This window comes from Colossoma macropomum, unplaced genomic scaffold, assembly GCF_904425465.1.
Source record: "Colossoma macropomum unplaced genomic scaffold, Colossoma_macropomum, whole genome shotgun sequence".
Classification (NCBI taxonomy): Eukaryota; Metazoa; Chordata; class Actinopteri; order Characiformes; family Serrasalmidae; genus Colossoma; species Colossoma macropomum.
The window spans coordinates 4,986,445-5,000,491 of NW_023494791.1; the positions used below are offsets into that span (position 1 = coordinate 4,986,445).

At 38.5% G+C, this 14,047-nt stretch overlaps 1 protein-coding gene across 1 annotated transcript; it reads left to right on the forward strand.

Annotated features, from left to right (window-relative positions):
- The first annotated feature begins 3,079 nt into the window (after nucleotides 1-3,079).
- psmb1 (proteasome 20S subunit beta 1) lies at nucleotides 3,080-9,159 on the forward strand. Its single transcript, XM_036573688.1, has 6 exons — nucleotides 3,080-3,283; nucleotides 5,684-5,791; nucleotides 5,897-5,978; nucleotides 6,709-6,838; nucleotides 7,043-7,149; nucleotides 8,864-9,159. Exons 1-6 carry the CDS (start codon nucleotides 3,183-3,185, stop codon nucleotides 9,047-9,049), a joined length of 714 nt encoding a protein of 237 aa, XP_036429581.1. The 5' UTR covers nucleotides 3,080-3,182; the 3' UTR covers nucleotides 9,050-9,159.
- The last annotated feature ends 4,888 nt before the right edge of the window (nucleotides 9,160-14,047 follow it).

Genomic DNA, 14,047 nt, shown 5'->3' on the forward strand with positions numbered 1-14,047 from the left:
AGTCTACTCTTTTGCACATTACACTTATGTATTTAGTACTTTGCAAATAAAATAATTAGATTATATTAAAAAATATTCACTTTTCCAGTCATTTCAATAATTTGTAAACCCAAATAAAACATTTTCTAGATGAAGTCCAAGATAGAGCTACAGATATTTTGCCACAGCTGTGTTTATTATGTTTCTTTTCTTTTTTTAATTTCTTTTTTTAATTTAATGCAGAAAATGAAACATGATAGGACGCATCAAACAGAAACATCAAACAAATAAATAAATAAAACAGAACAGGAAGGAGGAAAAAAAACTTACAACCGACATTCAGGGGATTCAAAAACAAACAGACATTTTATGCGAAAATGTCTAAAGATTTACATCATTTCAGTGTTTCGACAGCCTTCTTATCGTTAGAACCAGTAACTGTTTTCAAGTATTGTTTGGTTTCATTAACAAATAAAACCAAAGCAGGCTTTTGATTTGAATATTTACACTTATGAATATGGAGTTTAGCTAGCAATAAAATAAGACTGATTATATAGCATTTTTCTGACTCGATAGAGGAGATCTTTGAAAGCAAACAACACATGTTCAAAATAAGAGGAGAGGTTAGTATCAGTTTTCTGTATAATAAAAGAACAAATATCTTTCCAAAAGTTATGAGAGTGAGAGCAGATCCAAAATAAGTGAAATTCCCAGGAATTCTATTACAAAAATAACAGTTTGCATCTATATTATCTTTAAATCATTTGAGGGGTAGTTTATCACACTTCAGACACTCAGGCCTCTGGCTCCATAGATATACATACCTAGATGCCGCTTGCCTGTTGTTCTCTATCTGAGCCAATACGTCTGCGCGTCCGCCATGTTGGAGCGGTCAAGATCCGCTTGTGAACAAATTGACTTGTATTGAGAGACGATGAGTCTCAGAATTAAATCAGCCACAACTTCCTTATTACTCAACCGATATTCACCAAATCTGTTTTGTTATAATCCTCAGACACAGACTAATCCAGGCTGCACGGATCTGCTCTCGGTAGCTTTTATTACTTTAATAACTGATCGTGATAATTAGCAGTCCGGACCAGCAGGAAAGTATTCAGTCTGCACCTGACGTTAAAAACTGAGTGTAGCGCACCGATGGAAACATAATCAGCAAATCCATCAATGTGTGAATCACTTCTAATCTTTATACACAGAAGAGCGAAGGTAAAGTTGGCTTCCTATTCGCCAGCTTCTGGTTCGAGTTTTCCCGTTCCACCTTAAATAGTGCAGCATTCACTTTCTGGTGCCTGAAGCTGCACCGTTTAATATGGAACGAGAAAATTCAAACAAGAAACTGGCAAATCAGAGCCTAACTTCGGGTTCGTGTAATAAGGTGCTCATCTATTATGAATATCTACACGGATTAAGGAGTGTAAGGACTATTAAATGAAATAAGCTCAATATAAAACCAGAGGAAAAACAATCACATCAACAGGTTCTCTGTGCCTCATTAACCACACGGCCATATTTAAACACTACACAAACAATACATATCACACAAACACGAGCGTGGATCACTGCGTTCCCTCTGGTATATAATCCTATCCCACTTTCTGAGAGTAATATTCTTGAAATAGTGTCATTTTGGAGAGTATCTTTCTTGAACTGACGCTCTGTAATGGTACTGAATGCAGTCCAGCAACGATGTTGACCGCCCCAAAATGGCAGCGCCGTTGACGTGCCTGGCTGGACCCGACGCGGCATCTAGGTATGTATATCCAGAGCCGGTTTAGGAGGAGCCTGGTCCCTCCCTATTCCTCCCGTATTATCAAAAACAGGCCTGCTGAACAGCAGAGGGCGCCCACGAGTGAGTCCTCAATGAATGGGAGTAAACGGAGCTCAACGGCTAAAAACGAACAGTTAAAATAGTTTCTAATCACTGAACCAGAACTTTCCTTTAGTTTTAGAGAGTAGAAGGATGGATTTCACTAAAAAAACAAAGAAATCTCACCTGTATGTTTCCTTTTTTCTACAGTAAACAGGTTTTGGGCAGCAGGAGGCGGGCTTTACTGCTAGTGTGTGCTGATTGATTGGCGAGCGGAGCAGCTCATTGGTTATTCGCGCTCACTGACGTCATGAACGTACATGAGGCGCGGTTTTAAACTCCTGTAACTCGAGTTTAAAAGCTCTTAAAAATATAACAGCGGTGTTAAAATGCTTTATGCTGTTCTGTGTTCAGGAAATGAATGAATTCTTTTACATTAAAAATGTTTCAGCATTTATAAACTATGATTTTGCTCAAATGCTCCACATCAACCCATTCATTTTGGGCTCACTCGGGAGCGCCCTCTAGCGTTCGAGAAAACCGGAAGACATTGTAGAGGGTAATTCTCATCTCTACAGGTTCTCTTTTTTTTTCTTTCTTCCAATTGTTTATTATATAATTACATTAGTACAAAAGCAGTATAAAGCAGAACAGATATAGTTAGGTCAGATAACAAATTGCGTAAGAAAAATGTGGAAACAAATTTAAACAACAAAGTTTAAACAAAACAAAAAAAAACAAAGTTTACACACAAAAAAATAAAATAAAATAATAAATAAATAAATAAATAAATAAATAAAGAAAGAAAGAAAGCCAGGGGAATGAAAACGTTTTTACAGAAACAAATTAAATAAGGATGCGGCATCTAGGGTTTGTTTTTTTTTGCCTTAGCTGCTCTATTTTTTTTGTCTTAGCTGCTCTATTTTTTGTCTTAGCTGCTCTATTTTTTGTCTTAGCTGCTCTTTTTTGTCTTAGCTACTCTTTTTTGTCTTAGCTGCTCTATTTTTTTGTCTTAGCTGCTCTTTTTTGTCTTAGCTGCTCTATTTTTTTGGTCTTGGCTGCTCTATTTTTTTTCTTTCTTCCAATTGTTTATTATATAATTAGATTAGTACAAAAGCAGTATAAAGCAGAGCAGATATAGTCAAGTCAGATAACAAATTGCGTAAGTAAAATGTGGAAACAAATTTAAACAACAAAGTTTAAACAAAAAAACAAAAACAAACGCGGCATCTAGGTATGTATATCTATGTCTGGCTCGTTCGCGTCATCGGAAGAGGGAAAAATCAACTTCCGTCCTCCATGTCGCAGTGAGACAGCGAGTTTAGTGAGGTTTTCGGAGGTGCAGTTTCAGTTCGGCTCAGCTCAGCCCGGCCCAGACATGCTCTCCACACACTCCCTAGGAGAAAACGGGAAGATGAAGGAGTATCACTACGCCGGACCCGTAGAGCACAAATTCTCTCCTTACGCCTTTAACGGAGGGTAAGAACCGACCAGAGAGGAGCTGCAGGCTCAAGTCGGCTTCCTACTCGCCGGCTCTTGTTCGAATTTCCCCGTTCCACCTTAAATGCGGCAGCATCCATTCTGGCACTTGAAGCCCTGAAGCGCCAGAACGTTACTGCTGCACCATTTAAGGTGGAACGGGGAAATTGAAAAAAGAGGCTGGCGGGCTGAATGGGCAAAGTTTCACAGTGATCTTGTTTCGAATGATCATATCAAAATATCATAATGAAGAGTTAAAAAACTGGCGAAATCTTAATTCTAGCTGACAAAAATCGCCATTAAATCAGCCGGAGCTGTGAAGCTAACGAGGCTAAACAGCAGTGGGGGCTTATAGCCACCAATTAGCTTAGCAGCTTTTTGGACAGATTTGTTAGTTAACTAACTAACTAACTAGCGATATTAGCCACATATATCCAGTCCAGAACTAAAGAAGGAGACTTCGGGAATCGAACATAAGTCGATAAGATGATTTTTTTATAACGCTACGTTTTGTTTGTCTGTAAAGCAGGTTGTTAGCTTTGCTAGCTAACAGTAGCTAAGTTGGCTGTTTTGAGGGCGGCTGTGCTGTTAAAGGACCAGATTTCGGCAGCGTTCACTTTGATTTCTAACTTTCAGGCTAAATTTCGTTCAGTCAGAATTATATAACGTGAAATAACACAGTGTAATCGCCCACAGCAGCCCAGGTGGCAGCTAATTCGGCTCGGAGTTGACAGCTAACGTGCTAATGTTAGCGTGAAGTTCTGCAGATTCATCTTTCGGTTTTGCTTTGATGCTCAGGGGCGGTTAAAGGGGCTTTAACCCACATTTCCTTGGATTTTGTGTATGTAGTTTAGCTACCAGAGGATCACTTGGATCGTTTATGAGGTTTTATGTACCAAAAACAGTCATCATTGTTTTCTACCTGATCATTTTCTGATTTCTTTTTTATGGATATGGAATAGTATATCATTAGTTACATACACAGAGCAACCATAACATTATGACCACCTCCTTGTTTCTACACTCATTGTCCATTTTATCACCTCCGCTTTCCATACAGGGGGATCCATCTGTTACTCTGCATACTTTGTTGCGCTGGTAAGAGTGGATCAGACACAGCAGTGCTGCTGGAGTTTTTAAACACCTCATTGTCACTGCTGGACTGAGAATAGTCCCCCAACCAGAAACATCCAGCCAACAGCGTCCCGTGGGCAGCATCCTGTCACCACTGATATCGGACTAGAGCAGGGGTGCACAGCTCCAGTCCTGGAGGGCCAGTATCCGGCACAGTTTGGTAGTTCTCCTACTCATACACACACACTAATCTTTGCAATTAACAGGTGAGTTGAATCAGGTGTGTTTGAGCAGGTGAATCACCAGACTGTGCTGGATACTGGCCTCTGAACTAGAGGATGACCAGCACAAACTGTGCAGGAGCAGATGAGCTGTCGTCTCTGACTTTACATCTACAAGGTGGACTGACAAGGTAGGAGTGTGTAATAGAGTAGACAGTGAGTGGACACAGTGTTTAAAAACTCCAGCAGCACTGCTGTGACTGATCTACTCGCACCAGCGCAACACACAGTGTCGCTGCAGTGCTGAGAATGACCCACCACCCAAATAATACCTGCTCTGTGGTGCTCTTTGGGGGTCCTGACCACTGAAGAACAGGGTAACAAAGTATGCAGAGAAACAGATGGACTACAGTCTGTAACTGTAGAACTACAAAGTGCACCTATGTGGTCAGTGGAGCTGATAAAATGGACAGTGAGTGTAGAAAGGAGGTGGTTTTAATGTTATGGTCGATCGGTTTACTATGTTGCACTAAATCCATTCAAACAGGACTGATTATGGATTCTTTGTGATGAAACATGCAGTTGCACAGTGTCCTTTAAGTACTGATGATCAGTAAAGAATATTGTTTATCACAATAACAAAACCTGTTATGATAAGGGACTGTTTTTGTTACTGTGCCTTTATGACTGGTATGTGTAACTGACCTCTGTTCTGATTGGCCTTGATGAGGCCCTGTCTTGGCCTCATATTTCATTCAAAAAAACAGGCTGAAACACTTTGTAACTTCATTGTCAATGAGCAGGGCAAAGCTACTGTAGGCTGATTTGGCATGTATATGTAAATACATTGTTTTATGATGATGTGAAAACCAATGTATTCAAAAAGAGATTTCATACATGGACTGTATGGATTTGAGGAGTGAACTGGCATTTTAAAACTTTCAAAAAAAGTGAGGATGATTAGTTTTTTTCTTGCCATGGCCCCTTTAATACCACCCTGGATTTACAGTTAAACTGTTGGTTGTCTTAGTTGCTTTATGTAGTTGTGTGAAAACTCTCCTCTCTTGTTTTTAGTAACTTGCCTTAACCTGTATCTGTCTTGCAGGACGGTGCTGGCGGTAGCTGGTGAAGACTTTGCTCTTGTGGCCTCAGACACACGTTTAAGTGAGGGTTACTTGATCCATAGCCGGGACTCCGCAAAATGTTATAAACTGTAAGTGACCACAGCCTTTGGATTAACACGTCCGTACAGCAAAACTAATATACAAAAAACGTGTTGCTTATGTGTTTTAAATATTTCTTTGGTCTTTTCTTACAGAACAGACACTACAGTGATTGGCTGCAGTGGATTCCATGGAGACTGTTTAACGCTGACCAAAATTATTGATGCAAGGCTTAAGGTAGATCACTTTCACTTTTTTAACTGTGGTTTGTGTGACTGAAACCCCAAATCCTTTACTTGCAATAGTTTTTCATATTTGTTTACAGTTTTTACTGTATGGGCTTTAGATAATGCTATTAGTAAAGATAATATTATAGAGTATAATAAGATAATATAATTGAGTAAATTTTAGCACAGTATTATCACAGTCATCTGACGTTTGATGAAGAAATCATGTGTAATTGCAGCAGCACTCATTTCTTCTTTTGGTCAAATTGCAATTTTCCACTGGGGAGCTGAAGCTACTTGCAAATTTTGTGCTTATTTGGTGTTATGAGTCAGTTTTCTGGGTGGTTATTAAGCCTAGCACTGAATTGCACATGATTTTGAATGGAATCTTTTTTTGTTGACAGTTATTATATATATATATATATATATATATAGAGAGAGAGAGAGAGAGCGCGCGCGTGCGCGCGCGCATTTTTAGGCTAAATCCTTGCTGGGGATATCAGCTAAATGACAAATATGAGAATCCTGCAGCTTTTCGAACACTTCTAGCCTTCTTTCGGTGCACCTCATTATATAAATTAATGATCAACTGTGAGTTTTCACATTGTAACTTAGTCCAGTCAGTATAGAAGTTACATAAAGGTTTGTTTCAGTGGATTGTTCCTTCCACTCAATGCTGGGTTGTATCTTCAGACAAAATAGCCAGTATTTAATATTTACTCTTTTGTATTCCCTTACAGATGTACAAGCACGCAAATAACAAGACCATGACAAGTGGAGCCATTGCAGCCATGCTGTCAACAATTCTGTACGGAAGGCGCTTCTTCCCGTACTATGTTTACAACATAATTGGTGGGCTTGATGAGGAAGGTAAGCTGTTCCTCATGATTGAATTCCAGCAGGCTTGGTTTATTTTCACTGGGTACTTCATTTTACTTTTAAAAACCTTTTAAATGTCCCTTCAAATCTTACAAAACGAACCAGCCAAAAAGAAAACCAAGACTAATATTTAAAAAGAGAATCTTTTAAATCTTTTTCCAACTTACAAAAAGCCATGTTTCTCTCTTGTTCAAGGTCGAGGTGCCGTGTACAGTTTTGATCCAGTTGGATCCTACCAGAGGGACACTTACAAAGCAGGCGGATCAGCGAGTGCGATGCTGCAGCCACTGCTCGACAATCAGGTAAGGAGATAACAGATTTACGTACAGTAGAAAGTATTTATTAGCACAGGCAGTGTGAAATGTTAATGTAGCAGCTGCTTTCTTTGGAAATCAGAGCTGACTAGTCTGAATTATTGCTCAAATAATATGAGACATCTAACCAGCCATAAGTTTTTCGTATGTTTAATTAAATGACTGTATCTGAGATGGATCAGTCAAGCAGAAGAAGATTTTTCAGTTGTATGCTGTTAAATAGATCACCCATGTGTGGTCCCTTCAGAATTTGTCAGTTATTCTACACCAGGGGTCGGCAACCCTAATGTTAAGAGCCATTTTGCCCCGTTTCAACAATAATTGAAGCAGCTTGAGAGCCACAACGTTTCATATCCGTTTTATTGAAGTGACGTTTTACTGTCTTGGCTGTAAATATGCTCCGCATGTGCTAATGTCCAAGTATACACTAAAAATATATAATGTAAACAGAAATGCAGACTTACTTTGCACTGCTTTAAGCTTTAGCTCAGCTATAGCCACTTTTCTCGCATCTCCGGCAGAAAATCCCCAGCCGCCAAGGTTTTATTGCAAGTTTAGTTAGTGCAAAGAATGATAGAGAACAATTGGTCAAAAAAATTATGTTGGCATCAGACAGGTGTTTAGATTTGACCAATATTTCATACTGGTATTTTATACCGGTATTTCATGATGTATTTATTGTTATTGAGCCAAATGTTTAGGTGGCGCTGAGTTACTGCGCTGAAATATCTGCGTTATATTAGTTTTACTACTTCAGCACTGCTACAGAAACAAATGTTATTTCTGTGCAATGCTTATCCAGGTGGATCAAGTCCCAATTTCTACATTTTGTAAATGTTTATGTATTAGCATCAGCAGATGTGTACTTGAAAAATATTGAATATCTCCATAGATCGATCCCTAAAATATATGTATATTATTAACAAACAAGTTTAGCAACAAACCTTATTAAACACTAAATTGTTATCCAGTGCATTGGATAGTCATAGAGTGAGTTTACATGCACTTAATAATCCTATAACTGCAGAAAATCGGATTTTGTCAGTAAACTGATCAACACGTTTACCTGCACTTGAGTAATCAGATAATGGGGATTACCAGGTCTACATGAATCAAGCAGTAATCAGATTTCTGCTTTACAACCAGCCGATAAAATTGCAGAAGACGACGTGACCTAAATGTTTCAGTGTCACTCCAAAAGTGTTCTGCTGCGTCTCACAGCAACGCTGCTCGCTTATTTCCGGTACACGCTGTCTGTTTTCGCACATGCACAGACTGAGAAATCAGAGTAAGAGTTCGCATGCACTGAGATATTCTGATTACTGAGCTAAAATCTAGCTCTGTTTATCAGATTTCTTTATCGGACTGTGCTGTTTACATGCCCGTCTGAATAATCAGATAACTGCAGAAATCCGATAATGATCGGATTATTGAGTGCATGTGAACGCACTCACTGTGTGTGTGAAAATGACACAAAACTCCTGGTTAGGAATTAGGAATTTTTTAATTAATTTAATAAGCTAAATATTCCAGTAAAACCTTTTTTTTTATTCTGACCAACCTTGGAGATTCTTAGACAAAAAATGCTTTTACAAAATAGCAAAGTAGTACTTCTGCTTCATGTCTTTTCACTTGAATTTTTAATGCTTAAACAATCAAATTAGCTAACCGCTTAGACTAAACCTGCTTTCTTTATGCTCAGATCGGATTCAAGAACATGGAGAACGTTGAGCACGTGCCCCTGACCCTGGAGAAGGCCGTGCAGCTGGTGAAGGACGTGTTCATTTCTGCTGCGGAGAGAGATGTGTACACCGGAGACGCCCTCAAAATTTGCATCGTCACCAAGGAGGGCATCCGGGAAGAGGTGATCCCGCTCAGGAAAGACTGAGGAGCCTTTTCAGTCATGCCAAAATCCCTCTTCTGTTTTCCTTCACTCTGGATTTTTTGCTCTGCTGTTCTTTTTATATTCTATCTCAAGAATAAAAATAATTAATAGATCACAGAGTATCGTATCATTTATTTGACATTGTATTCAGGCTGTCTTTTCTCTATGAATTCTCAACCTTAGGATATGAAGTGAAAAGGCAGAAACTCACTGGGAACATTTTGTGGGGGGGTATGTTGGTATAAGGAGGTGTCAGACTAGGCAGTGTAGAAGAAACTTCATCAAGAAGCCTTATTAAACCAGGATTGATTAATATGAATATGGGGTCGTTCAGCTGATTAATTATAATAATTCTGTGGTGCTATATGTTTCCATGGTTATGAAATGATCAATATTCTGAGGCTGGTTTTCTGTTGTTTAATCTTAAAGGGGCATTTTGGCATAGAACTGATAAATAGCATATCGTCACTGTCAGGACAAAACCTTGCATCTCTCAATTTGTTATTTTTCATTTTTTGACATATTTTGAAAAAGCCAGCTGCTCTTTATGTTGGCTTTGTTTTTTATTTTATTTATTTTGTGATGATTGGACCAACAGAAATGGTCCAAAATCACTTCGAAAATTTTTTTTCCATTAACTTTCATTAAAAGTCAAGAAAGTTTTTCCTTATCCTGTAAAGTTACCTTTCTGGAGATGAGGCTTTGTTGTGACAGCAGCGATATTTTGTCGTATTATGTAAACATATATATTATGTAAAGAGTGTAGGATTGTAGCCCTCAGGTTCCATGGTTTGACAGAATTTCATCAGAACTTTATTTCGTCCTTTAATCCGTTAATGTTCTCTCACTACAGTACCTACATGCATTACACTAAAACACCATAAATCAAGAGGAGTCCCTCTAGCAGTGATGAATAAATTGCCTCTAATGTAGTGGCTAATAAATAGACCTTCCTGGTAGTAACATTAGCTAGCTGGCTTTCTTATACATAGGCCAGCTAAAACTTCGAAGTGCCCACCGCAAAATTGAATTGAATTCAGAACCATTAGCCAACTGTGTTTGCACACTGTGGAATTAGACCTCCGCATTTAACCCATCTGTGCAGTGAAACACCCACATACATGCACACTAGTGAACACACACACTAGGGGGCAGTGAGCACACTTGCCTAGGGCGGTGGGCAGCCCTATCCACAGCGCCAGGGGAGCAACTGGGGGTTAGGTGCCTTGCTCAAGGGCACTTCAGTCATGGACTGTCAGCCAAGGGGTCACAGGGCTGGTTCCTTAACCTCCAGCCCATGACTGCCCCCCTAAACTATTGTAGTTGATCAGGTTCCTCCCACTTTCAAGATGCATTCACCAGAAGGGAGTTTTACTAGTCTTTAAACCTAAAAAAAAAGCTCACTCTGCACTGTTAGAAATAAAGGTTCTGTGCAGGTACATTTTTTGTTAATCAAGGTACAAACAGTGTAAATGTTCCCTCAAAGCTCCAACAGTGGTTTTAAGGTCTGATTGTGAACCTTAAATAAGTTTTTCCAGGCGAAAAGTTCGTATTTGTATCTTTTCATAACCGAATGTTTTAAACAGAACAGTAAAATAAAAGCCTGGAGGCGAGACGGGGTGTGTGGAGTCAGCACAGCTTAGAACATATCATTTCAGTGGATTATGGTTCAGTTATGTTTCCTGACTAACGGTACTGAGATGGACCCTTGAGGAAACTACCTGAGTGACAGTTTAGTATCATTTTTCTGAGAGTGTAGAGCAGTGGTCACCAATCCTGCTCCTGAACATCTACTTTCCTGTGGGGTCTAGTTCCAACCAAACTGCTGCACCCGCTCCAGCTAATTCTCCATAAATCCTTGATTGGCCGAATTAGATGTGTTGGCATCAGGTAAAAGGGAGAGGCATCATGTAAGATGCAGGTCGGAAATAAACTGAGGGAAAGTAGATCTCTGGGGTCAGGAGTGGTGACCACTGCTCTGGGGTCTGCAGCAAAGATTTACGCTGTAAGCGTGTTTAAATCTGATGGTTAAATTTTTCATTTCGGCTGGACTGTCCTTTTAACTCTATACTGTTGTTCCCACAGTTACACACTGCAAAGAAAGGTCTCTTGTCAAATGAAATCATTTTATATCTAGTCGATATATCTAATATTTCCCATTTTGAGATGGTTGTGCACCATCTTGCAAGATTATTTATTTTTAGACATCACATTTTGCTGGTTTCAAGCACATTTTCTAAAACAAAAAAACTATCGGCCAACATAGTGCGATAAGTTTACTTAGTAAAATTACTTACAACAAGTAAAAATGTCTAGAAATGAGATAATCTTCTTAAATTAAGCTTACAACAGTCTCAACAGGAGAAATATTAGGTTTATTGACAATATTTAAGATAATTTTACTTGACAATATACTATTTTTTGCAGTGCAAAATCAAAAAATCAAGACATGATTTTGTGAAGCTTTTAATTTTTTTGTTTTATCCCTTTCATATTCAGCAGCTGACTTTGGTACGATAAGGAAAGATGGACTGAGCATGGACAAAGCAATGGTGCCCAGTCAGCTAGCGATCGTTAGCTTTCTCTTTCCTGACGTTGCCATTTACATTGTATGTTGTATTTTTACATTTAATTTTATCACATTACATTATGTTCTGTTACCAAAACAACTTCAGAAATAAAATATGAAAAAAATAAGAAGCTAAAGAATAAGAAGTTGTATATAATCATTCTCCCTTTTGACAGCTTTCTGGGGGGCCAAATCAAATGGCCCACTTTGGGCCGCCCTGATTTATAGTAATGAAATTAAGCACAACTGTACGCAGAGTTTCTGATTCTGTACTTTTATTTACATATAGATGGGTTTTTCAGTTGTTTTGAAGAATTTCTACAGATTTGTAGTCAGGGAACATTTCAGGAAATTAACATTTTTAGACATGGGCATTAAAAAGGGGAATTCCACCAGTTTTTAAAAAATTCTGCCCAATTCAGACATTGAGATGCCAACAAAGTCATTCAAAGTGGTTAGAGCTGAAATGGTTTATTGTAGAGTAACTTAGAGTCAGATCTCTTTACAGTGGTGGTGATAGGAACCAGGGGTCGCCATGTGTACGACACAAATATAGCCATTTTATTTGCTATCCAAAACGACCAGTGAACCTACACGTGTCTTCTGACGTGTTATATGTAATGTTGATGATGGTAAAATAGTGGAAAACAAACCCTGCATTGAAGGAAAAAAGGCCAAAATCTTTATGGTAAGTCACAATTTTTTCAGATCTTTCTGTGAGGGAGCTTTAGAGGTGGACGTCTGGTTCCCATCACCACCACTGTGAGCAATTCTGACTCGGCAAGTTTCTCTAGAACGGAGCATTTTACACCAAACCACTCCGAATGGCTTCACATATGCAGAAATTTTGAAAAGTCGTTGGATTTCCCCTTTGACGTGTTAATCCTAATAAGGCGAAGGCGCGTTGCCACAGCAACAGCGTTGAACATGAAACCTGTCCCAGAGTATCAACAAACGCTGAGCTGAATGCTAAGCCTGTTTTAAAGAGTTGAGGGAAGGTTTTTGGTCCAGAATGGATAACTGTGATCTAGAAAAGCTTTCAGTGGATGGAGTAAAACTTTGCCCTCCATTCCAGCCCGAAATAACACTTTATACAGCGACTATTCCCGAGTAACACCAGCTCAGCTACCCTCGACCTGCTAACGAGCGACTGCGGAGCTTCCTATAGGATAGTAAGTAGGCTAACCTGAGCAGACCTCACAACGAGCAATTAAAGTGATATTTCACTGACTTTTCAAAATTATCTGCATAATTAAGTGGTTAAGATGTAAACAGAGTCATTCAGAGTGGTTTGGTGTGAAATGCTCTGTTCTAGAGAAACTTAAAGAGTCAAATTTGTTCACAGTGGTGGTGATAGGAACCAGACGGCCACCTCTAAAAGCTCCCTCACAGAAGGTTTATTACAATAAATGGTTATGAATTCACTGCCTGATGTCTGAGGCACTGTTTTAGGATAGTTTTGAGAAGATTTTGGACTAAACGTATTGTATTAAATCCATTTGTGGTGACGTTTTTGCACATGCAGTATGGTGTGAGGCAAAATAGTCCCCGTAGAATTTATTTATTTAATTTTTCTTCAGATTTGCTACTATTTTACCATCATCAACATAAATATGAAAGCTCAGAAGACACATGTAGGTGGTTTCAGATAGTAAATAAAATGGCTATATTTGTGTTGTAGCCATGGTGACCCTTGGTTCCTATCGCCACCACTGTAAAGACAAGTTTTTCTAAAGTGAACCATTTCACATCACACCACTCTGAATGACTCTGTTTTAAGGGCTGCTCGAATATGGCAAAAATCATAATCATGATTATTTGGTCAGTATTGAAATCGTGATTATTTAACATGAATACTATATATTCATATATATTGGCTTTGGACATCATACATTTATTGAACTTAAAAAAAAAACAAAACTGTAACTTAACTATTAACTTAACAGTGAATTTCCTTGAACTTTAAATATAATTGAGCTGGAACACAAATAAAAAAATAAATGTAAAAATGATAAACAAATAATACACTATATAATTACATATATACGCTCTTAAAAATATGGTTCTTCAAAGGTTCGTTAGTAAAGACAGTGGTTCGAGTTAGAACCATGAACACTCAAAGCTTAAAGGGTTCTTTGCATGGTAAAATGGTTCTTCAGACAGATGGAGAATGTGCTGTATGTTGTTCTATAGAGCACCAAAAAGGATTCTGCTGTTGTTACAATGTCAAGCTTGTAACAACAGAAGAATTCTTTTTGATGCTATACAGAACCATTTTCAAAAAGGTTCTATATAGAACCATATAGAACACATTCTCCATCAATCTTAAGAACAATTTAATCATGCAAAGAGCCTTTTAAGCATGCAAATGGTTCTTTGAGTGTTCATGGTTCTAAGTAGAACCATTGTCCTTACTAGGACCACCTTTTTAA

Coding starts and splice junctions, on each gene's coding strand:
- psmb1 (XM_036573688.1), top strand. CDS start 3,183: ATGCTCTCCACACACTCCCTAGGAGAAAACGGGAAGATGAAGGAGTAT. Junction 5,979..6,708: donor TTATTGATGCAAGGCTTAAG/GTAGATCACTTT, acceptor ATTCCCTTACAG/ATGTACAAGCACGCAAATAA. Junction 6,839..7,042: donor TGGTGGGCTTGATGAGGAAG/GTAAGCTGTTCC, acceptor CTCTTGTTCAAG/GTCGAGGTGCCGTGTACAGT.